The sequence below is a fragment of the Lachancea thermotolerans genome (genome assembly GCF_000142805.1).
Source record: "Lachancea thermotolerans CBS 6340 chromosome G complete sequence".
Classification (NCBI taxonomy): Eukaryota; Fungi; Ascomycota; class Saccharomycetes; order Saccharomycetales; family Saccharomycetaceae; genus Lachancea; species Lachancea thermotolerans.
The window spans coordinates 221,413-243,888 of NC_013083.1; the positions used below are offsets into that span (position 1 = coordinate 221,413).

Sequence of the window (22,476 nt, forward strand, 5' to 3'; positions counted from 1 at the left end):
TCTTGAGCTTTAACTTAGCATGCCCTTCTGTACTTGGTAGAGGTGACTATCGCGGCAGTTCAAATGTTTGACTCGCCGTTGCCGTTTTCTGCTAAGATCACGGCCAGCGCCCATTAGCCACGTTTAATGTATAAACAACCTCAGGGTATTTGATCTAGTTGTTACAGAAACTGAAACGTAGTACACGTATATGTTCCTTGGAAGCCCAGTTTTGGGCCATCAAACTCCTGCCTTAATCCTCCCCGTCTTCCAGAAAGCCGCTGATGTGCTCAATCGAGGTTAGAGACGACCGGTGCAGAAGGGCAGTCTAAACCCTATATCAACGCAATACTTGCACAACGTTCACCCAGTGACTAGCACTGGGGCTTTCACAGCCATGTCGAAGCCGCGTTCTTGGCGTTTTCTCGAGAAACCGTTTAAATGACTAAGCACGCGTCATTGTGCATAAACGCCAAGAACACCGCCATTTCCAACGGTTCTCCACAAGCAACACACTGGAAACCTCAACCTTTCAAAGGAATACAGGTACAGACTCTGCTTGCCTGTATGCTCGACAGCGGCTGCCGCATCCTTCACAGAGCTGCACAGATGTTTCACATTCGCTTTGCGAGCATCCTCAGCGCATCTTCAACGCTTTTCACAATTCTTCTACCGGCTAGGCCGGCAAACGCTAGCAGTTTATCCGGTTTTCGCATACCTCATGCCGCTGTTACACTACCTGTCGGTCATTTTTGGCTACCCGTCAGTCTCTTGTGTCCCTTTTCCTTTGACCTTTACGCCCCGATGGCAAATTTTCGAAAAGAGAACTTATGTATACTTCTCGATCAAGTGACGGAAAGAGTCAAATATTTTATACGCCACGTTGCTTGCTTCTAAATCATCCCCGTGCTCCAAACGAACTTGAGGACTAATGAACTTGTTCCTGCCTCGTGACTAGTTGATCTTATCAAACACACTCTGATCGAGATACGGCTGTGCACAAAAAGCGAGCACGCAGCTACTTATCGTCGACATCATGACTATAGACCAGACTCCAAGCTTTGATAGAATCCCAATCTGGTTGGACTGTGATCCGGGCCACGACGACGCCGTTGGTGTCCTGATGGGAGCGTTTCTCCCACAGTTCGAGCTACTTGGGATCAGCGCATCCTACGGAAACGCGCCACCGAAAAAGACAGCCTACAACACGCTCTCGCTGCTAACTGCGATGGGAAAAACTCGAGACATCCCAGTTTATGCTGGAGCTCAGAAGCCTTGGGTGCGGGAGGCCAGATACGCACCGGACATACACGGCGAGTCTGGTCTTGACGGAACTACTTTACTACCGATCCCAGATGTCCCGCTTTGCACTGACGTGAGTTATCTATGCGCCATGGAAAAAGCCATTGAGGCTCACGCGGGACGCATCTCTGTCGTCTCAACGGGGTCGTTGACCTCAGTCGCGACGCTCCTTGATCAGAGGCCGCACTTGAAACCAAAAATAAAGTTCATCAGCATAATGGGCGGAGGAATCCACCAGGGTAACAGCAACATGAACGGCACAGCGGAGTTCAATATATGGATTGATCCCCAAGCAGCAAACTCGCTTTTCAGAGACCCTGCTGTCAACCACAAATGCATTCTAGTGCCATTAGATTTGACTCACAAAGCTATTGCAACTAAGTCCGTCGAAGAAAGAGTCTTGGGTGATGGGTCATCGAACCTGAGAAAGCTGTTCTACGAGCTCTTTCTCTTTTTTGCCAAGACGTATGAAAATGCTCAGGGGTTTGAGACAGGTCCTCCTGTGCACGACCCGCTGACTTTAATGCCCCTTTTACAATTCTATGGTTTAAAAAGTCCAAGAGATGTTGGTTTTGTTTACAAACGCTTGGATTTGCTCGTTGTTGAAGATGAGAGTGACCAGAATTTGGGCCAAACCAAGGTTTTGAGCGAATACAGCTCCGAATCGTCACGAGGAGCCATTGTAGGGTTTGAACTCAACATTGACTACTTCTGGGGCCAGTTCCTTTCCGCGCTAGACAGCGCCTCCATAAATTCTCCATTATAAACATAAAACCTATATCAAGCAAGTTCAGTGAATTTCACCTTCAAGCCTGCGGGGCATAAGGGGCCTGCGGGCGTCACCTTATCGGCCCAGTTGGGCGCCAGCGACCACTCAAAGCCTTTAAGGGCAGCAGACATTGCTATCCGCACCTCCATTAATGCGAGCTTTTCACCCAAACAAGCACGGCGCCCGCCATGAAACGCGCTCATAGCGCACGTATTCTTCCTGTGTTTCCATTCTTTCATAATTTCATCAATATTGTCTCCCCATCTCTCTGGAATGAATCGATGAGCTTCTTTGCCCCAAGCTGATCTCTGACGACCAGTGGCAAGAACGTTGTAGCCCACATATACATCCCTTGGCAGTATTATATCTCTTCCCAGTCGGCACGGCTTTGAGGTGCAGCGATTTATTATTTGGGACAGTGGTGGGTACATGCGAACACACTCAAAGATAAAACTGTTCAAAAGAGGAAGTTCTGAGAGGTTTTCAACAGCGCAACCTTGAACTTCTTCCCTAACTAGCTTCTGCCACTTTTGGTTTTTGGCGAACATGTAGAAGCATGTCGTCAGTAAAAGTTGTGGATTCTCATGGCCGGCCACCATTATTATTACAACGTTGTCAATCAACTGCTTCTTTGAGATTTCCTCTTTGTTGAAACTGCGGATGAGGTCGGAGGAAGAAAAAGCTGTCTGTTCAAAAGTATAATTTTGGAGCAGATTGGTCTCAACCGCTTCCATCAAGCACTCCCTAAAATCTTCGACAAACCGTCTCGCTCGCTGGCGCGAGGGGATAGGCAGTTTGTCAAGCAAAGGGAAATTTAGGTATAGAGACTTGAATATGTGGGATTTGACGTTCTTTAATTTCACATGAAGTTCGGAATTTTCTTTTGTCAGAGTTTCGATATCAAATCCGAGAGCTACTTCCGAGATATTCGCAAGACTAAGCCTTTGAATAAGTTCTGGCATCAAAACAATACCAGACTTCTTTTCTTGTAATTCCCATGGTTGTTCATTGGATTGTAAATGAATTTTCTCGTTATTATCGGAATCACTGGTCGTCAGCTGTTTTGAGATGAGAGAGCAGAAAATCTCTGCATTTTTGATCATTGGCGTGTGGTCAAAGATTTGCAACCCAGGTGTAATTGCTCGGCGAAACGTTTTCCAGATCGCCCCATGCGCAGATATTACGTTTTCGCCTGTATATGCAGCAATCACCCCGTATGGAATCTTCTTATGGTTCCCACTCTTAGCAAAGGTATCTTCGTCTTTGAAAACCTGTGCCAGTAGCTCAGGTCGAGAAACCACAATATTCCAGCGTGACCCAAAGTATAGCTTTACAGCACCGTATTTTTCAAGAGGCTCTCGTAAGTAAATTTCATAGATGTCCTCCTGATCAACATCCCATATTGTCGCCAAAAATGTGACATAAAACGGGATAGTGGGGATATTTCTCGGAAAGTTCCATGGTGGTAGCACAATTTTCAAAATACCAAATGTGATAAGGCAGAACAAAAACGCCAAAATAACGAGATCCATTACTATTTGGTGATACTGTTGATTTGATTGAATACTCTAATTTTGGAACAGAAGCTCTGACCTACCTTTATAACACATCTTGCAGATTACTATCTCGCACAAAAGTGAAACTTGATAGTTTTTGCGCAAGCTGGCGCTCATCCCTCAAAACCTCGTAGCGGGAAAATGAGAGTAAAAATGTGCTCTGAGAGAATAAATCTTGAGGAAGCCACCCTTCTGGGTGCTGGACTCCTTGGGTTCTATTTACAGTCCCCTTAGCGCTAAGGTTCCAAGTTTTTTTTTTTTTTCGACCTTGTAAACTGGACCTGAGAACAAGTTTCACTTGTCAGTGCCGTGAAGGGGACATTACGGCTACCCCAAGTAAGCAGAATAGGCTGATGGGGTTGAACCGCTATCATTTTTGCAGCAGCAGGTGGTAAGGATACTAGACTTAGCTGCATGAAATCATCTGTTGCTTTGGGCCAGCCATGACCCTCTTCCAGCCGTCAAAAATAGCCGATAGGCTGCTAGCATCCAATGATTATTTTGGGAAGTCAGCTAGAGCTATCTCCAAGTTTGCCTCGGCTTCAAATTTCTTGGTTGCCACCCACAAGGTCCAGAGCGGGAGCCTCGGGTTGTCATCGAAAGTGCTTTACGCAGAAACCTTTTGGATTTAGAGCATCAGCATCGTATGTTCAACGGATTTCCCGAAACGCCGAGGGTTCTGCACCAATCTGGAATTCTTCCGCCGGACTTCCTCTGAGAAATTTATGCATGCATCGTGCTGGACCAACTGACGCGTGAATCCAATACAGCCCTCCAAAAGTACCTGTCGCAATAAGTGAAACCACCACCAATCTCAATCTGCCAAATTATATAAACGGAGTCGTCTTTGTAACCCTGCTAAACTCAAAGCTTTTCTAAATCCAAAACTAATCAAACTTGCCCAATGAAGAATACCGAAGATACCTCAAGTGACGAAAGCGCCACCTGTTATAAAACAGAAGACTTGTCCACATACAGTAAGGTGCTGTGTCTGTACACTAGGGAACCTGATTCCTATCAACTGTATGCCATAGAAGATAAACAAAGTGCTTGCTTTTCCCAAAGGTGGGAGAAATTCCTTGAGCTTTTGAAGCATACGGTCAGCAGAGAAATTGGGACCTCAGGCATATCCGAGCGTACTATTGAGGCGGAGGCGGCTGTTGAATTTACGTGTCTTCAGGGAGTACCAATAAAGGTAACAGAGTTACGTCGTAACGATGAAGGACAAACTCGGGGTATCATTACCATAATCGAAAACGAGAATGACTTTAGTCATTGGATGATTTCTCATATTTTGGAGCAAACCAGAATGGATCTCGACGAGAAACCCGCGGTAGGGCATGGTAAGCTCTATGCTGAAATGTTCACGGACTATTTTGCTCAGAATCTCAAAAACACAACAAAAAATGATCAATGGGGGGAAGGCGGACGCGAATATTTCCTTGAAAAAACAAGGTATTTTACCGACAGATTCTTGAAAATAGAGTGTATTCTACCAGCATTTCCTTGCAAGTCTTCCAACATTGAAAAGGTACATGGTGTCTTCCCTGATAAAGGCGAGGAGTTGGCGCTCAGAAGATTAGCTGCTGCCACGCAGGAGGTGCGCAAATTTTATCCTCCTGGGATGAAGATTTGGATAGTCAGTGACGGCCACGTTTTCAGCGATTGCATTGGTGTGGATGACGACGTTGTTGATGAATACACTGATCGGCTGCACGGATTTTATCAAAATTTGGCTGTTCCCGGAAATGATGCCATTGGCTTTGCGGGGCTGAAAGAGCTCTTCTTTACAGGCGAAACTGTGTTGGATTTTGACGAAGAAATGGTGTCAGACATCGAGCTCCCTCATTACACAGGCTCGAAGATTTGCGAAAACTCTGAACTATCCAGAAGAATCCTTATGAAGGGGTTTGATACTGATGATGGTAGTTTGAGAAAACAAATCCTTATTCCAGGGCACCCAAGATTGCACTTGTTTAGAGGCTTTTCAAAGTTCATGATCGACGACCTCTCTCACTTGGCACATTTCAAAAATGTTTCAAGAAAGTGTTTCAAAAAAGTGGTCTCCAAGGTGGCATTCGAAATGATCAAGAGGAACGATGCCTACTCAAACCTTGTGGAACTTTTGTTTCCACACCACATGCGCTTCTCTATCCACGCGCACACTAATTCAGGCCCAAAGTTCGGAGTAAAAATAATTTCGGGTAACCAGTGCAGAACTGTCAAGTCTTTAGAAAGTCTAGACGAGCCGTCCTTCGAGGATTTGCTACACATCCCAACGCCATGGCACAACTGCGTCATAAAACTAGGAGACGCGTATTATCTGACAAAATCGAAAGTTGTCTTTGAAGCTATTACAAGCGGTCTGTATGAAGGGCAGTGGAAAGAAGGTGGAGAACAGAAAAACCTTGGAGGGCACTTTGTCTTGAAAAAGAAAATGCATGTCCAAAAGCAGATGTAAAGGCAACAGACGTGCTATTAGCTAGCGTTTTCCTCTCTTGTCTTTTACAGTAAAATTGGCTTGTTTGAGTATGCCAATTGACACTTTGTATTTCCTAGTTCGTAAACCTGACGCCTGAGGCTTGATTTTTGCTTCATTGTCCTGTTTTAATATAGTTGTTAATACACAAATAGAATTTAAGCGGCAGGGTTCAAGGACAACGGCAGGCACAAAATCACGGCTTCATATAACACCAAGGTAGTCTTCCTTGATACTTCCGATTGCGTAAATCGAGTTAACTTCGCTTCTAGCACCCACAATTTTTAGCCTTACTCTGGAGCCTTTGGTAATAATCTGTTCCGAACTTTGGTATGAGGGTGGATTTGACCCACTGTTGTATGAGAGGTCTTCAGGCATGAGGAATGGCGATACGAATACCGACAATGGACCTACATCGACCTCAAAACCTAAGTTGGTGCAACTAGATACCACGCCATCCACGACCTCACCCTTGAATGGCTTCCATACCACTGCTCTATATTTTACGGTAAACTCAGCAGATCCGTCTCCCGGCAGAATTCTTCCACGTTCTATTTCCACGTTTTCACAGTCCAAAACGCACAAAATGTACCCGAACTTACCAGTACATGTTCCTTCCACTTCCTGCAGCAATTTCGTCCTCAGATACTGCTTCATTTGAGGACCGAAAAAGGACGGATGCAGAGTGATGTTAAGGGAAAGATCTTTGAAGAAAAACATCTGGGCTTTCTTATATGCCAATTGAGCCCAGGGGAAATCTATGCTTCAAACTATCCAAGCCGCGATGCTGTTTGGTCAACCTGGCCCTCCATGTTTTCGTCGAACATTAAACAACATTTGCATTAATTTAATACTCATTTTTAACGAAGAAAATTTTTAGGTTCAGTTTCCATACTGTCTGAGTTTAGATGTGCCTTGGTAAATCGTACTGGATTTTGAACAACCAGTTGACAGTCGAACTAAGCCACATATTGCAATTATAGCATGTCCCAAAAGCTCGGTCATACAGGGCTTGCCTTTGCGCGTCTTTGGCATCATGTTGATATTGCCCAAGACAAAAGAACCCTCGGAAGACTTGCTTCTTCCATAGCCCTCACTTTGATAGGGAAACACAAGCCAGTATATCATCCAACCCAAGACTGTGGAGACTATGTTGTGGTTACAAACTGTCAACAATTACGTGTTACTGGCAAAAAGTTCGAACAGAAGACGTATTGGTCCCACTCACAGAAGCCTGGCCATTTAAAGCTCACTACAATGCAAAAAATGGCGGAGAACAAGGGATATGGAGAGATCTTGAAAAAGGCTGTTAGTGGTATGCTGCCCAAGAACAAGCTGCGGAAACCCAGACTCGAGAGGCTCAAGGTCTTTGATGGCAGCGAACACCCTTATACTAGCAACGTTACTGCGTTTGTAGATCAGCAGCCGAAGATCGCTCAACAGTTGAAGAAGCTTGAGGCGAAGTAGGTTTCTGGCACTGGAATTCAACACTTGTACATAGCACAATGCATAATTTAGAAATTCTCGGCACGCCCGCGGCCTCTTCTTTCACTTCTCTAAAAACAAGATTCGCTATATTACAATACCTTTTAATTAGTTAATTTTTTATATTCATGTCGTGTCTTTTGGTACTCTAGAAATCCCTAGAGCGATCAGTATATAGACGCGGCGCGATGTTCATCGCCATCAGCTCTTGGAACAGAAGCTTAGCAGCGTAAGGAATGTGGATCTGATATATGTCAATCTTATTTTTGCAGCCGCGGCATTCGAATTGGTTGTGTTTGAGCTTGGCAACTACAGTCATCAAACCGCAAACACCACAGATGTGAACTCTAAATGCGTCAGAGGCTTCCATAAGTCTTTCTTTCAAAAATGCGGCAGCACCATGTGCAATCATACAGTCTCTCTCCATTTCACCAAATCTCAAACCACCGTCTCTTGATCTACCCTCGACTGGCTGTCTTGTTAGGACTTGTACCGGACCACGTGCTCTTGCGTGGATCTTGTCATCCACCATATGTCTCAGACGCTGGTAATATGTTGGCCCGAAGAATATTTGAGCCATCAGCTTTTTACCCGTATGACCATTGTACATGACTTCAAAGCCACGAGACTGATAGCCGTGCTCACGCAGTAACCTAGAAATACCATCCACAGTAATGTCAGTGAACGGAGAAGCGTCACCCTCATTACCTGAAAGTGCCGCGACCTTACTCAGAAGACATTCAATCAAATGTGCGACTGTCATACGCGATGGAATGGCATGAGGATTGATGATCAAATCAGGTACAACACCTTCCGCAGTGAAAGGCATATCTTCTCTACGGTAAGTGATACCAATGGTACCTTTTTGACCGTGTCTAGAGGCGAATTTATCACCAATCTGTGGAACTTTAGTTGTTCTCACTCTGACTTTCACGAATTTCAAACCTTCTTGATTGGTGGTAATCAACACCTGGTCAACAATACCGTTTTCAGTACTTCTAAGAGGTGTTGAAGCGTCACGTTTAGAGTGGAATGCAGTTCTTTGACCCAACTCTTCGGCATCGGGAGGAATGGGTGTTGTTTTACCGATAATCATATCATCACCAGATACTCTAACACCAGGAGCAATCAACCCGTCATCATCTAGCTTGTCATAAGTTCCGTGCTTCATCCGTAAGGTATTTGTCCGCTGAGGCTTTTCAAAGGATTCTGTGATGGACATACCAATACGTTTCTCTTGGTCCATGTAAGATCTGAAAAACAATGACCGGAAGAGACCTCTGTCGATCGAGGATTGATTCATAATCATGGAATCTTCCTGGTTGTAACCAGAATAACATGCAATAGCGACAATCGCATTCTGACCGGCGGGCAGCTCTCTGAACTTCAAGTACTCCATTGAACGAGTTGTACCAAGGGGCTTCTGAGGATAGTACAGAATATTTGCCATAGTATCCATACGGACACTGTAATTGGTCAAGAATACACCCATAGCTTGTTTACCCATAGCAGATTGGTATGTGTTACGAGGAGACTGGTTGTGATCAGGGAAAGGAATAATAGAGGCAGCGACACCAAGAATCATCGATGGGTGAATTTCACAATGCGTGAATGTGCTTGAGTGATGAATAGCCTTGATACGTTTGGCAGGATCAAGTTCCTCCTCTGGATCAGCCGCCTCAATAGTTGGATCAAGATCTTCGTGTTGCATGGCAATCAAAATTGTTTCTTCTTCTTCAGCATCAATGTACTCAACCAAGCCTTCATTCAACAGTGAGGACCACGTATAGTTAATGTCTTCTTCTTCAAAGCCACCCTCGATATCCTGATACTCAGTCATCATCAGTTTTCTGATGTGGCCTTTCCTCAGCTTCAATTCTTTCACTCCAGTTTCCTCATTTTCATCAACGATAAACAGTGGTCTGTAAACTCTACCGGCGTCTGTAAAGATTTTGAGTTCCTTTTCACGAATATCTCTGACGATGGAAACTTCAGAAGTAACATCACCTTTTCTTCTCAGCTTTCTAATTGTGTCAACAAGCTTAGCTGGGTTTCTGTGGATACCATGCCACACACCATTGACAAAGACTCTAGTAGCGTCAGGGGATTGATGTGGAACGTAATCCTCCAGCGGTTCCATACCCCACTCATTCAAAAAGGTTATAATTGGCAATGGATCTGTGCCGACAGAAATGCAGGACATCAGCGACAAATTTTTCACCAGACCACATGCTTGACCTTCTGGTGTTTCCGCGGGACACACTAGACCCCAATGTGTGTTATGCAATTGACGAGGCTTGGCAAGTTTACCATCACGACCGATTGGTGTGTTGGTTCTTCTTAAATGCGACAGAGTAGAAGAATAAGTGTATCTGTTTAAAACTTGAGAAACACCTGCTCTAGAGGTCATGGCCTTCTTTTGTTCACCCCAGTTACCGGTGGCTAATGCGTATTTCAAACCAGCAGTAATAGTAGTTGCTTTGACGGCCAACTTCAAATTGAAGTCTTTGGCCTCTTCCACCGATCTTTGCATAAACCGAAGAATATCTCTCGTAAGTTTTCTGAACAAGGTCTTGAAAAGCTGCGCTAATAGTGGACCAGCCAAATCTAATCTCTTCTTACCAAAATGATCACGGTCATCTTGATCCTTACGGTCGAGGGCACACAGCAACAACCTGTTGATCATGTAACCTAGGAAAAATGCTTTTCTACTTTCAAAACCTTCGAGCTGAGTAATGTGAGGCAGGAACTCCTTTTGCAAAATGTCTTTAGCGTACTGAATTCTCTTTTCTTTCTTGATTCCCAAAGCGGTACCACGACGACCAATAAAGTCTAACGCGGTTTCTCTATCCTGAATGACAAAACCCTCCTCAACACACGGCTTCAGGAGTTCTAGCATTTGCCAGTCATTGACGTCGTAACAGATATGCTCTAGGATTTCACCATCGGGAATGATGCCAAGGGCTCTGAATATGATAACGATGGGAATGTCTTGCTTGATGTAGGGAAGAGTGGCTTTGATGGTACGGTTAGTGCTACCCTCACGTCCATACAGCTTGACTTGAAGCGTACTGATGAATCTCGACCCTTTTTCCAGCGCGGACCGTATCTCTGCGATATGTGAAATGGGCGAAGGCGCGGACTTTTTAAAGACCTGGACGATGTTACCTGCGGAACGTTCCTGAGCAATCAGGACCTTTTCGGAACCGTTGATGATGAAGTAACCACCCATGTCAAACGGGCATTCTTTCAGCTTGTATAGATCGCTCTCTGTCAGCTCGTCCAGTAGGCAGTATTTGGAACGCAGCATGATGGGTACACGTCCGATGAAGATCTTGCTTTCATCCGACATCTCGCTCTCCTCGTCAATTACCTCATATTTGAGGTCACGACCAGGAATGTCCACGGCTTCATAGGTCCGCTTGCGGATCTCCACGAACAGACCGGACGCGTACGTCAGGTTACGCAAACGCGCCTCTTGTGGGTACATTGCGTGTGAGACGCCATCGGACTCTGTCATCGAGGGCTTTGCCAGATAGATTTTGCCGAAGCTGATTTCATACTTGCGGCTGATGTTGTCAGCCTCCGTTGTATGCTGCGCCAGCTGTTCCAAAATCAGCGTCGAGTCCTCCACAATTGAGTCCTGGATCGTGTAGTTGATGAACTGGTTGAAAGAGTCCAGCTGCTGTGACACTAGACCCTTCTCACGGAAAAATGCAGATATCACAGTCCAGGAATCTTCCGCCGTGATTGAAGCCTCATCATCCTCGTATCCGTATGGGTCTTCCTCATAAAACTCCTCGGTCGACATCTTGGACACTTAAGCTATGTATATCCCCCAGTCGATACACACTTACACGCCAAAAGACCGTGTTATGACCAGCTTCAAGTGCTTTCTTCGGCGTTTGTAGATTGGTTTGCCACCGTGAAAGTTTTTTACTTGTTAGTAAAGAGCGCGAAGCTTTGACTATTTCTGTTACCCGGATGCGATTCAAGGCCGGGTCACATAATGAAAAAGCGAAATGGAATTTTTCAAGAGCCTTTTGATGAGCAGAGGCAGAAATTCAAGAGAACTCAAAGGCGATCAGAGGTGACTGAGATGCCCAGGCTGGTCAGAAAGTGGTTAAATGCGGTTCCCACCGCTGTGAAGAATAATTTCAAAATCAGGAGTTTTGCTACTGTAAGCGAAGTGAGGGATACTACAACGATAAACGTCACGGCTACAGAGCCAGTCAAAGTCAGTGACAAGATTCTGAATTGGTCGCGGGAGGCAATCGCTCAAGGCAAGCCACACTTCAAGGTTGGCGGAACACCTGTGTTCTTTCCGAAGGCGCGCGTCGTCTTGCTGAGGCCGAATGCCAAGCACACGCCGTTCCAGGCTAAATTTATCGTACCTAAGTCGTTCAACAAGCTGGACCTCCGCGACTACCTTTTCCACGTATATGGACTGAGGGCCATGAACGTGACTACGCAACTTCTGCATGGCAAGTACACGCGTGTCAACCAAGTGATGCCGCGTTACAGATCGGCGCAAATCAAGAAAATGACCATCGACATGGCAGAGCCTTTTGTGTGGCCCGCAGAGCCCGTGGACAAAGAGCCCTGGGCCGCGACGCTGGTGGAGGACCTCCAGAAATATCGTGAGGAGCAAACCCGTATCGGCTCGGACAAATTCAAGCCTGGCACCGCGTTCGATGGCGCGCTCGGGCCCTACCAGCCTCCACCACAGCCTTTTGTACCCAAGTTCCTTAAGCGCAGAATAACAAACAGCAGGCGCCGGGCGCAGGCGCGTGTGTCGCAGCTGGAGAGGTTACTGAAGGTGGACAAGTTTGCTCAGGCCAGCTCCTGAGCATGAGCCTTGCACACATACGATAACGAACCGGTTATACCTGTATATACGAACCCCGAAAATTGAACATAACCCCCGCTCTTACCTACGACTTTTTAAAGTCCCGTAGCACGTCTTCCAGAAGATCGTACTCCTCTTCACCCGCGGCCGTGGGCTGGCTAGTACTTGCCGAAAACCATTGGTAGGTCCAGGCCCAGCTCTGGGACTCGGTGCTGGGTTGCGCCCTACGTCCCAGCCGCCCGATCCAGGCCACGACCGCCTGGAAGCTGGTGTCGAGGATTTTGATGTCTAGAGGCCACTTCTCGACCGCGCGAAGTACGAAAGTGGTCAGCTTTCCAAAAACGTATTTATCACGATTAGCTTGGCTCGACATATTCTGAAGGTAGCTGATCCACGTGCTCTTCTCGGCGCCGTATGCCGGTCTCTCGAACCCAGAGAACCCGCCCCGGCCCGCCTCCATCTCGCAAAACCGCCCGAGCAGCTCCCTGCTGATCACAAGCCATGCGGCGAGCTCCACAAAATTCGACAGTGGAAGCGCTTGAAATACATATACGATGGGATTTGGCATCCCTCTGACTAGTGCATGCAGGCACCAGAACTGGAGCAGAAGCCGCCCGAGCTTGAAATCTTGGTCGATGCTGCGCGAGTGCAGATATTCAACCGTGAACTGAAAGGGGATTAGCGTAGACGCCAGAAGCCTGATAGAATGTTAGCTCATCGCCCACTCTGCCTTGAGAATCCTGCTGAAACCGTGCTTGTCCACGGTAGAAACATACGTAGCCGGCGAAGTTACCAGTTGAAGCATTATAGTCGGATCAAGTGCCCTTATGACACCTCACAAATTTGATTGTCTCTGAACTCCTGTCAGTGCAAGGGGTCAAAGAGATGAGATGAGATGACGACAGTAATGATTGTGGTGGAAAGGTCCCGGGTTGTTCGTATTTAGTTACTCGTGAACTCAAGAAAGATGAGCAGGTGATTAAAAGTACGGCTTACAGGGCCCGAAGACCGGGCGAGTGCATGTCTAATTGCATGTCCAATTACATTGCTTACGTTTGGAAGTAGTGGTCGAAGCCTGCTGTTAAGCAGCGAAGCACTTCAACAGTCTCTTGCGGAGATGAAATCCATAGCGTGCAGCCCGAAAGCCGTGCTTTGAAGTCATTTGCAGATCCCATGGGCGCGAACTGGTCGCCGATGTGCATCGTCTGGCAAGGCTTGATTGGGTTGTAGGGATCGAAGTAGTGCTGTAGTGCTGCAACACCCAGGTCCTTGCCTCCGATGTCGCACCAGACGTCGCTGCCTCCGTCAAAACAGCTGAACTGGATGCGGCGCGCAGGTGCGAAGTCCTCGAGGCGGTGTTGCAAGGTGAGTACCATCTCCTCGAGCTGCTCCCGGTCCATCTTTACACGGATTGTGCGCTTTGTCTCAGGGTTCCAGCGGTTGCCGGGGACAATGCCGACGGCGCGCGGTTTGCGGATGATGGTAGACTCTTCCGGCAGATTCAGGGTTGTACGGAAGTCGCGGAGAAGCGACTCAGCGAGGTCGAGCGTCTCGGTCATGTCGGACTCACTCCAGTGGCACATAGGCGGCTTGATCCAGGCCTTGTTCTCGATGGACACGAGTTCGTGCTGGGAGGGCTCGTAGCGGAACAGGTAGTTGGACTCACCGCCCAGCACGACGAGATTGCGCTTAAAGTCTGCGCTAATGGACGTGTCGTCCTTCAGGCTGGTCATAAGGCCAAACAGCCGTTCCATGTACTTCTGGGCCTCGTCGTAGCCGGCCGCCGTGACGATTCCGACGCAAATGCCGGAGCGCAGCAGCGACAGCAGGAAGGGCACAACCTTGCTTGTCGCGGTGAGCGAGCCGCCATCTTCGTAGAGGGTCACGTCACCGTCGAAGGTCACGAGGCGGACGTCGTGGCACTCGCGCATCTGCAGGATCTGCGCGGAATTCAGAATGTGGCGGATGTCGTTGAAACTGGGAGACACCATGGTTCTGGCGGAGATCGCACGCTTGTGGTCCTCGTGGAGAAATGCCTGTCGTAGCGGGAGCCGGGTAAAGAAGGGCCCGATTGACGGCACAAGCTGTGCGAGCCGCGTTCTGCCCACGAGGAACTCGCGATCCTCAGACTGCCGCGCCAGCTTGCCGACACTGACCTGCTCGTCTATCAAGGCCTCGACGGCCACGAACACCTCGGCGTAGCGCTGGCGGAGGATCTGGCGCGCGGCGGGATCGTGCGACGCGGAGTGCAGCACGAACGGTACGGCGAGAAGACCCTTGATCCACTCGATCAGTTCGTCCTTGCGGTGTGATTTCAATTGGTATTCGACTCTATATCTGGACGGCATGGTGCGAGAATTGTGCTGGCGAACGCTTGGGTGGCCAGGTGTGTTCGTCGAGATAAAGGAGGGGTACTGATATGTATATATATTAGCATAGAATAAAGCACATGCGCGGGCGAGATAGGGTCACGTGACGTAACAAGACATGCTTTATGGCGTTTGCTGGAGCTCGCCGCCGCTACGTCCCAGCATCGCTCAGCACACTGCGTCTGCCTATTGCTCGATCTATGGGGTGTAGCCACCGTGGCATAGCGTTCAACCGTGTCCGGCCGGTACCTCCCACCGGCGCAACGTCTTCGATCTTGAGATGTATCACTTTATCATTTCGCGTCGCAGACGCTCGTGACCACATGGACCACGTGCGCGGAAGATGGTGTATGGTCTCTCACGTGACTGGTACCCCACTAACTCACTAACTCACTAACTCACTAACTCACTAACTCGATTTATGCATCCGTACATCCAGGCGCTGATGTCAGAGCTGACGTCAGCGACTGCATCGAAGCTCACTCACTATTGACGAGCCCCAGCCACGTGCGGCTGCATGGAAGAAGGTTCCCAGGTCACGTGTTTCGGAGCCTCCGCTCGCACATCGCCTGGTCTCGTACGCGTGGGCGCAGTCTGGAGCCTCTTCTTCCATGTCCACCATATCTGCCCTCCCAGCGCCCGTCAGTCAACGTGCCCGTGCCATGTGTTCCCCGCGCTTTAGGCGTGTCAGAGCGCTGACGTGCGCTTCCAGCCCGCATATACAGGACTCATCGCAATCGGCTCGCGCTCTATGCGTCGAAAAATAAATATATATAAATATAAAGAAGTGCAGGTCGGGGTCCAAGCGACGCAATCCACAAGTCAAACACCAAGCGTTTCGCGGCCATTGACCAGTACACGACACGCATAGACCCTCAGGGAAGTCAAACACGACGTCTGAACCATCTTATCGTCGCTAGCACGCCCCAGTTCACCAGTTTCTCCCCGCCCGCGCAATGTCCGAAAAGTACAGCAGGCCAGCGCAGCCCCCTCCCTCGTACGCGCCCCAGCAGCAGCAGGATCAGCAGCAGCCTGAGCAGCAGCAGCAGCAGCCCGACCAGGACTACCAGTTCCGCCAGGACCAGTACTACAACCTCAACTCGAAGTCCGACGGCGCTCCCATCGGGTCGTTCGAAGAGAGCTTTCCCACGGAGAACGACAACAAATTCCGGCTCAACGACTGGCCGTTTACCATCTTCTTCCTGCTGACGGTGTGCGGCTTTATCGCGATCGCAGGCATCACGCTGCGAGCGTGGGCCAACACTTACTCGCTCACGGGCTCCGGCATCTACGACGGGCAGAACACGGGCACGCTTAACACAAACTCCGCGGTGCTCCTAGTCTTCTCCTGTGTCATAGCGCTCATCTTCTCTATGCTCGGTCTCGTCCTCATGCGCGCGTCGCCCAAGTGGTTCATCTACTGCGGCATGGTGTTCAACATCATTTCCGGGCTCGGGACCGCCATCGCGTACCTCTCCATGCGCTACTGGTCCGCGGGTATCGTCTTCCTTGTCTTTACCCTTATCACGGCCTGGTGCTACTGGGGCATGCGTTCCCGCATCCCTCTCAGTGTCGCCATCCTTAAGACGGTCGTCGACGTCATGAAGAGGCTGCCTCAGGTCTACTTTATCTCGTTCCTGGGCTCCATTCTCGCCAGTGCATTTGCGATGCTCTTCTCCGCAGTCATCGTGGCCACTTATATGAAATACGATCCTTCGCAGACAAACGGCACATGTGCCCAGGGAGGTGGCTCTTGTACCAAGTCGAAGCTCATCGGTATCCTCGTCCTTGTCTTCTTCTGTGGGTACTACATCTCCGAGGTTCTCAGAAACGTTATCCACTGCACTGTCTCCGGTGTCTACGGCTGCTGGTACTACATGTCTAAATCTGACCAAGGAATGCCTCGTTGGCCAAGCTTCGGCTCGCTTAAGAGAGCCCTCACGGTGTCTTTTGGCTCTATCTGTTTCGGCTCTTTGATTGTGTCGCTCATTGAAACTGCAAAAACTGTGTTCAATCTTCTCAGAAATGGGCAAATCACGAACGTCTCTGACAGCGCGTGGGCACAATGTCTCTTCATTGTCATAGACTGGATTATTGGTTTCCTTGAGTGGTTGGCCCGCTACTTTAATCACTACGCCTACTGCTTCATTGCCTTATACGGCAAACCATACCTCAGAGCCGCCAAGGAAACGTGGTACATGTTGAGAGAAAAGGGCATGGACGCTTTAATTAATGACAATCTCATCAACATTGCCTTGGGATTCTTCTCTCTTTTCGCTAGTTACATGGCGGCGCTATTTGCGTTCCTCTACCTTCGCTTTACAAGCCCTAGCTACAACTCTGGAGGCGGCTTCAACGCTCCACTGATGGCGTTCTCGTTTGTGATTGCTCTCCAGATCTGCAACATCGCCAACGAGACTGTCAGATCTGGTACTGCCACATTTTTTGTCGCTCTAGGTAACGATCCCGAAGTCTTCCGCGTGTCTTACCCTCAGAGATTTGACGAAATCTTCAGAGCCTACCCAGATGTTTTGAAGAAGTTGAGCCACCAAAACGTCTAATATGTATGTTTGCGGTCTTGTTAATGGGACATCTCCGTGACAGAGCCCTCTATCCTAATTATATACGTGTGACTCAATTGAGTATAATCAGCTTACACTACATCTTGATGTAGTCGAATTAACATTCTCGCGCACCCTTGATCATATTGAGGCATGCCAAGGCTTTCTGAGCTGACGTATCGTACAGCCCTTATGCAAATTATTTGTAGGAAACACAGAGCCCCATGCAAAAACTATTTGTAGAGTCTCGGCGATACATTCTTCCTTGTGTACCAGCTGACAAAATCTTTCAAACCTGTCCGCACCCTCCTCATGTCCTTTTGTGGAAGCGCATTTCCAACTGTTGAAACGAGATTTGTCCTTTCTTGTGCGGAGACGTTACCCAAAGTATCCATGGCTTCGTTTAACCATCCTAAAGACACTGTCGGATCGTTAGCGGAACAATCCTGGCAGAGCCTCAAGCACTTGACAAGACATCCAATGGCATCTGGATGGGCATCTGAGCTAAAGTTTGTAACAAGTCCGATTAGAAGCGTGCGCACCAAAAGCGAGCCCTGTGCTTGAACAACTTCTGTGAGGATTTTTTGCCTCCATTGTTCGGGTACAACATCTAATGTTGCAGTTGATATAGGAGGCGTTTCAAATCCCCAGGATAAGACATCATCCAAAAAGCGCACGATCGTGATATATGCGTCATAGTTGGTGATCTTTGTAACGCAGTTTAAACCGATCGAAAACACCGGTGATAATAATATGTCAGATGTCACAAACCTGTCAGGGAAAAACATTACAACATCGGTCATCATCATGAAAAAGTCTTGAATAGCCTCATGATACGATTCTAGTTTTGTTGCTTCAATACCTGTGAAGTTATTCATGAATGTCACACATTGGGTGCAAGTAAATTCCCACACAGCCTCTTTAGTTTGTTGATCGATAGGGAAGGATTCATCGTCACCAAAAACAGCTATAATTGACCCTGAACACCAGAGATAAACTCCGAAACCAGTTGACGCGTAGCTCTGAGCAAGGAAATTGGCAACTGATGGCAATATTGGAGCAATAAATATGTGGAAGTTCAATGCAACTTTGCGAACCCACTTCATAGCTATCTCCGCCACATCAGGGTTATTAAAAGCTTCTTGGTTCACTAGCAGGCTCTCGAGAGTTTCCCAAATGGTACAGATGTAGGGCTGCAATGGTTCCCTGCCTTGCTCTGGAGTTTCATAACGAGGCTTCAGCTCCTCAAAAATTGCAAAGATTAGATCTATCTTTCCGCACACTTCAGCCGTTGCTTTCTTGTCGTTATTATTAGCTTTCCATACCGAAACTGCATCGACAAGTTTAGAAAGATGAGGTTTCAAAAAGAGCTCCAAAGATGCGCCGACTTGATCATCAGTCTGCCGATCAATGACGCAACTGAGTCCTTGGCAAACTTCGAAGAGCGACTCGCTTTCCACCATTGTTTCAATTTTCCAGTAAAATTCGATTAATTGACTGACAAAACCGCTGAGCAGGGAACTACAATCCTGGCAGAAATACATCAAAGCGTGCGAAGAAGCTGTAAGAATTTCAATACTTCCATTGGCATGTTGGAAGCCATTGAAAATGTAGTTGAGTTCCATTTCAAGGAAATCGGGGTGTTTTGAGGTCCATTCAGTATACCTTCCCAAAACTAGTGTGGTCGCGTATCTCACCTTAGGGTGCTCTGGAAGTGTGCAAAGGAGGCGAAATAGTTGGGGCAAGACGACGTTCTCGTTTTTAGATATTTCTTGAGCCATCGTCCTGAGAGAAAACAAGGGAGCTTCTAAGTTCTGCCAATTAGCCAGAGGATTGGGTTCGTTTAGAGCATTGGTTATTTTTTCATAAGGGCGACTGAGGGCGGTGGCCGAGCCAACAACTGCCGTGCAATCTTTCAAGACACCTCCCATATCGTAACGGAAGTCCCTAAATTTATCCTCCTCCTCCCTCGAGGAGAAAGAACCAGTTGGGTAGTGCAGATGTGTAATAATTCCATCCACTAGCTCAGTAAAAATGTCCTGATAAGCGGCTCTTTGGTCTTTGAAGCGTGGCAGAACAAGCATTTGTTTCAAATTGAACCAGAACGGAAATGTGTACTTGACTACATCCAGATCTGTGTTTTTGCATGTTAGCAGGAGCAAAACAGATACCAAAGGTTTGAAAATTTGAGGATTCTTTGCGATATGAATGCACCAGGCTTCTCCTGCCTCTACAAAAACACGTGTCAATCCGTCCATAACCTCAGCATAGTCTTCGAAGTCAGAGATTTGATCGACAGGCAGTAGCGTGGTCTGCATCGATACAAGCTGTTCGTATAATGCCTTTATTACCGCCTCACTAGGAACATCTCGAGTTTCCTTCAAGACTGTGCACATACACTCAACTGCGACATCGAACACTTCGGGGTCACTTTCCTCCCCTTGGTTGAGAGCGTGAAATATCAAGGACATCAAGGTGTTAACAGAAAGTAGTTCTTCTATAGGAATTTCATAGGCCCACGAGTTGACGCAGTTGAGCAGTTGAGACACTGAAACTTCAGTTGAGCCTGAGCGTAAGCTTTCGGCTGCGCTTATCAAATATTGCAAGACGTCCCCGGCAATTTGATCAATAAGTTCATGCGTTCTTGACCGAAACTCGTCTTCGCTTAATGGGGTGGATTTGATGTCCAGGGTTTCCTCGGGCAGAATTTTAAGAAATTCAAGTAATTTGCTAGGGAACTGCCTCAGACTCCCAATTATTTCGGCAATAGGCTCTCTCCATTCAAGAAACTGGATAGCAAGCCTTGCTAGCGCCACCGATAACTGTGTGACGATCAACTTCTGGGAATGTTGAGTGATGAGCTGTAGCAGAGAATCTTTGAAAGTAAACAAATGGCCATCTAGTTGCGAAAGGTCATAAGTGACTTTATTTCTTAATGTCTGGGCTGAAAACACCTGAAGCTCAAGGCTGATTTGGCCGCCATTCGAAGCCAAGGCCTCGTGGCATAGATTCCAAGCTTCTGGAGATTTCTGAAAATGCTCCAAAAATTGCAAAGCTTGCTTCTTGGTTTCTTGCTCCGATGAGGAGGTAATACATTGTAACGCCGTTCCTATATCGCCGATGTTATAGGACATGGCAACTGCGCTTGGATCCTATTGGAAACCTTCAATTTATTTGAGCTTGAAGTTAGTTACATCAATTTCTAAATTTTTCGTTCCAACTTAATAAAACAATTGACAATACATCAAGAGCCCTCAAACCGCAAAGGGCGTCTGCGTCTACCTTAGTTAACCAGCTTAGGGGCCTGGGGTACTTATAAAAACCTTCATGCTTGACTTCTATACAAATCTTCAAGGTTTGCTTGCATGGTCAGCGCCCGTGGGAAAAGATTGCTCTTTATTGAGAAGCGGTAGAAATGCGAACTCGCTGCCTTGATTTTGATTTTGCAGCGTCTGGTTAACTGTCAACATGTCCCAGGGACTACAATCACTTGAAAGTCTTTTCTCATACAGGTCTCTGGCTAATTTCCAAATGCTCGCAACGTACCTATGTTTAACTTCGAGCTACATTGGTTTATTCGACAGTTTGGCCGCACCCCAAATTTGAAGTTGCTTTACAAGCGAAATTATGTCCCTGTCTCTGCATATTGACGTTAAACAAAGTGCGAGGAGGGCGCTCCGATTGCCCTCTTCTTTAGAGTGTTAAATTCATCACAACCTTGCGACATCCAAAATAAGACCACTTCGCTTCCTTTAGTTTTGACATTAGCATTCTACAGAACCTTGTCATCTCCTTCCCTTTCTTACCTTGGATAGCAGACAATTGGGGAAAGAGCCCTAACATAGTGAGACATGATCGGGTGAACTCTTCATCCAAAAAAATGGTCATTCTTGGTAGTTCTTTTATTGATAAAAGTCAAAAGAGTCATGCGTTTCCGCTTAAGAAGCCATGCACAATATCTTCCCAGCTCAACGTACCAAAGCAGCCGCTGAACTTGTCGGGAATAACCAAAGCCAGGAGCTGAGGTACATCAAAATATGAAGCAGGGAGCCGCGTGCCTGTCGAAGTGCCTTGACCAAATTCAGGAGCATTCCTTGTAAATCGCGAGAAGGTTTCTACCGTTAAGATGACTCCAAAATGCTTATCACTATTAAGGTAATGCAGGGTTGAAGCGGTCCTCCCCGTATTAACCCGCTGACCGGAAGTACCGCAAACAACATCTAGATGTGCGCATCATGCCAAAGATATCAGAACGCTCAAAAATGTGCACGTTAGGCATGACATTGGGTGGTCAAGGCGCTCAGCACAAAGCACAGAGCAACGCTTCGCGCGCGGCACGGCGTGTATTGCTGTAAGATTGCTATACTCAGAATAAATAGTATCAAGTATCAAAAAGGTACAGCAGTAGAAAATCTGGTGCGGATCTCATATACTACCAAGATATTTACAGATAAAGCGGTCGAATCGTTCTTTGGTGCACAATGTACGTCCGTTTAACTTGAGGGCCACGAACCTAGTGTGGCATCACCCAATTACTTGGCCGTTTTCTACTAAGCCAATACAAGGATCTGAAGCATACCACCAAATATACGGCAAAATCAGCGCCGTCTTTTTAGCCCGGAACAGCTGATTTAACTTTTATTGCAAGTGGTGATGAGCTGCGAACTGACTATTCAAACTTTATGAAAAATAATATTTATTTCACCAGAGAATAATCAACTTGGACAAACAAGTTCTTAGATCACATTAGCAGCTCGGCACTTGGTATAATGGCACCAAATAACCCTAAGGTTACTGTTCCTCCAATAAATTGCATATTCAACTTCCTTCAGCAGCAAACACTGGTAAACTTCTGGCTCTTCGAACAAGTTCAAACAAGAATTAGAGGAAGAATAAGTGGTTTCGACGAGTTCATGAATGTTGTGATAGACGATGCAAGCGAAATACCTATTGACACAAAAACAGGGTCTGAGCTTCCCGATCAAGCCGTGAAATTAGGACGAATTCTCCTGAAAGGCGACAACATTACCCTTATCACACCAGTGTCTGACTGACCGCGGCTCACTGCAGGGTTGATCGCAAACTGTAACATGTATAATATCACGCTTCAAATCCGAACGTTAACTT

At 47.2% G+C, this 22,476-nt stretch overlaps 13 protein-coding genes across 13 annotated transcripts; 7 read left to right on the forward strand and 6 right to left on the reverse strand.

The window, feature by feature from the left end:
* Window positions 1-420: 420 nt before the first annotated feature.
* KLTH0G02838g (KLTH0G02838p) lies at window positions 421-876 on the forward strand (the record flags this gene model as incomplete). The annotated part of the gene is made up of 1 exon (XM_002555116.1): window positions 421-876. The coding sequence occupies one exon, from the start codon at window positions 421-423 to the stop codon at window positions 874-876; it is 456 nt and encodes a 151-aa protein (XP_002555162.1).
* A 139-nt stretch (window positions 877-1,015) lies between these two features.
* Window positions 1,016-2,047, forward strand: URH1 (trifunctional uridine nucleosidase/nicotinamide riboside hydrolase/nicotinic acid riboside hydrolase; the record flags this gene model as incomplete). Its single annotated transcript, XM_002555117.1, has 1 exon — window positions 1,016-2,047. One exon carries the CDS (start codon window positions 1,016-1,018, stop codon window positions 2,045-2,047), a length of 1,032 nt encoding a protein of 343 aa, XP_002555163.1.
* Window positions 2,048-2,061: 14 nt separating this feature from the next.
* On the reverse strand, window positions 2,062-3,582 carry DIT2 (putative cytochrome P450; the record flags this gene model as incomplete). The annotated part of the gene is made up of 1 exon (XM_002555118.1): window positions 2,062-3,582. The coding sequence occupies one exon, from the start codon at window positions 3,580-3,582 to the stop codon at window positions 2,062-2,064; it is 1,521 nt and encodes a 506-aa protein (XP_002555164.1).
* Window positions 3,583-4,510: 928 nt separating this feature from the next.
* Window positions 4,511-6,067, forward strand: DIT1 (Dit1p; the record flags this gene model as incomplete). Its single annotated transcript, XM_002555119.1, has 1 exon — window positions 4,511-6,067. The coding sequence occupies one exon, from the start codon at window positions 4,511-4,513 to the stop codon at window positions 6,065-6,067; it is 1,557 nt and encodes a 518-aa protein (XP_002555165.1).
* A 222-nt stretch (window positions 6,068-6,289) lies between these two features.
* On the reverse strand, window positions 6,290-6,805 carry RPB7 (DNA-directed RNA polymerase II subunit RPB7; the record flags this gene model as incomplete). Its single annotated transcript, XM_002555120.1, has 1 exon — window positions 6,290-6,805. One exon carries the CDS (start codon window positions 6,803-6,805, stop codon window positions 6,290-6,292), a length of 516 nt encoding a protein of 171 aa, XP_002555166.1.
* A 264-nt stretch (window positions 6,806-7,069) lies between these two features.
* MRPL23 (mitochondrial 54S ribosomal protein uL13m) lies at window positions 7,070-7,552 on the forward strand (the record flags this gene model as incomplete). The annotated part of the gene is made up of 1 exon (XM_002555121.1): window positions 7,070-7,552. One exon carries the CDS (start codon window positions 7,070-7,072, stop codon window positions 7,550-7,552), a length of 483 nt encoding a protein of 160 aa, XP_002555167.1.
* Window positions 7,553-7,718: 166 nt separating this feature from the next.
* On the reverse strand, window positions 7,719-11,381 carry RPB2 (DNA-directed RNA polymerase II subunit RPB2; the record flags this gene model as incomplete). Its single annotated transcript, XM_002555122.1, has 1 exon — window positions 7,719-11,381. One exon carries the CDS (start codon window positions 11,379-11,381, stop codon window positions 7,719-7,721), a length of 3,663 nt encoding a protein of 1,220 aa, XP_002555168.1.
* Window positions 11,382-11,579: 198 nt separating this feature from the next.
* On the forward strand, window positions 11,580-12,419 carry MRP20 (mitochondrial 54S ribosomal protein uL23m; the record flags this gene model as incomplete). The annotated part of the gene is made up of 1 exon (XM_002555123.1): window positions 11,580-12,419. The coding sequence occupies one exon, from the start codon at window positions 11,580-11,582 to the stop codon at window positions 12,417-12,419; it is 840 nt and encodes a 279-aa protein (XP_002555169.1).
* Window positions 12,420-12,504: 85 nt separating this feature from the next.
* Window positions 12,505-12,987, reverse strand: KLTH0G03014g (KLTH0G03014p; the record flags this gene model as incomplete). The annotated part of the gene is made up of 1 exon (XM_002555124.1): window positions 12,505-12,987. One exon carries the CDS (start codon window positions 12,985-12,987, stop codon window positions 12,505-12,507), a length of 483 nt encoding a protein of 160 aa, XP_002555170.1.
* Window positions 12,988-13,468: 481 nt separating this feature from the next.
* Window positions 13,469-14,767, reverse strand: ISN1 (IMP 5'-nucleotidase; the record flags this gene model as incomplete). The annotated part of the gene is made up of 1 exon (XM_002555125.1): window positions 13,469-14,767. The coding sequence occupies one exon, from the start codon at window positions 14,765-14,767 to the stop codon at window positions 13,469-13,471; it is 1,299 nt and encodes a 432-aa protein (XP_002555171.1).
* A 977-nt stretch (window positions 14,768-15,744) lies between these two features.
* PNS1 (Pns1p) lies at window positions 15,745-17,349 on the forward strand (the record flags this gene model as incomplete). The annotated part of the gene is made up of 1 exon (XM_002555126.1): window positions 15,745-17,349. The coding sequence occupies one exon, from the start codon at window positions 15,745-15,747 to the stop codon at window positions 17,347-17,349; it is 1,605 nt and encodes a 534-aa protein (XP_002555172.1).
* A 233-nt stretch (window positions 17,350-17,582) lies between these two features.
* MTR10 (mRNA transport regulator MTR10) lies at window positions 17,583-20,483 on the reverse strand (the record flags this gene model as incomplete). The annotated part of the gene is made up of 1 exon (XM_002555127.1): window positions 17,583-20,483. The coding sequence occupies one exon, from the start codon at window positions 20,481-20,483 to the stop codon at window positions 17,583-17,585; it is 2,901 nt and encodes a 966-aa protein (XP_002555173.1).
* A 1,635-nt stretch (window positions 20,484-22,118) lies between these two features.
* SME1 (mRNA splicing protein SME1) lies at window positions 22,119-22,403 on the forward strand (the record flags this gene model as incomplete). The annotated part of the gene is made up of 1 exon (XM_002555128.1): window positions 22,119-22,403. One exon carries the CDS (start codon window positions 22,119-22,121, stop codon window positions 22,401-22,403), a length of 285 nt encoding a protein of 94 aa, XP_002555174.1.
* Window positions 22,404-22,476: the final 73 nt, after the last annotated feature.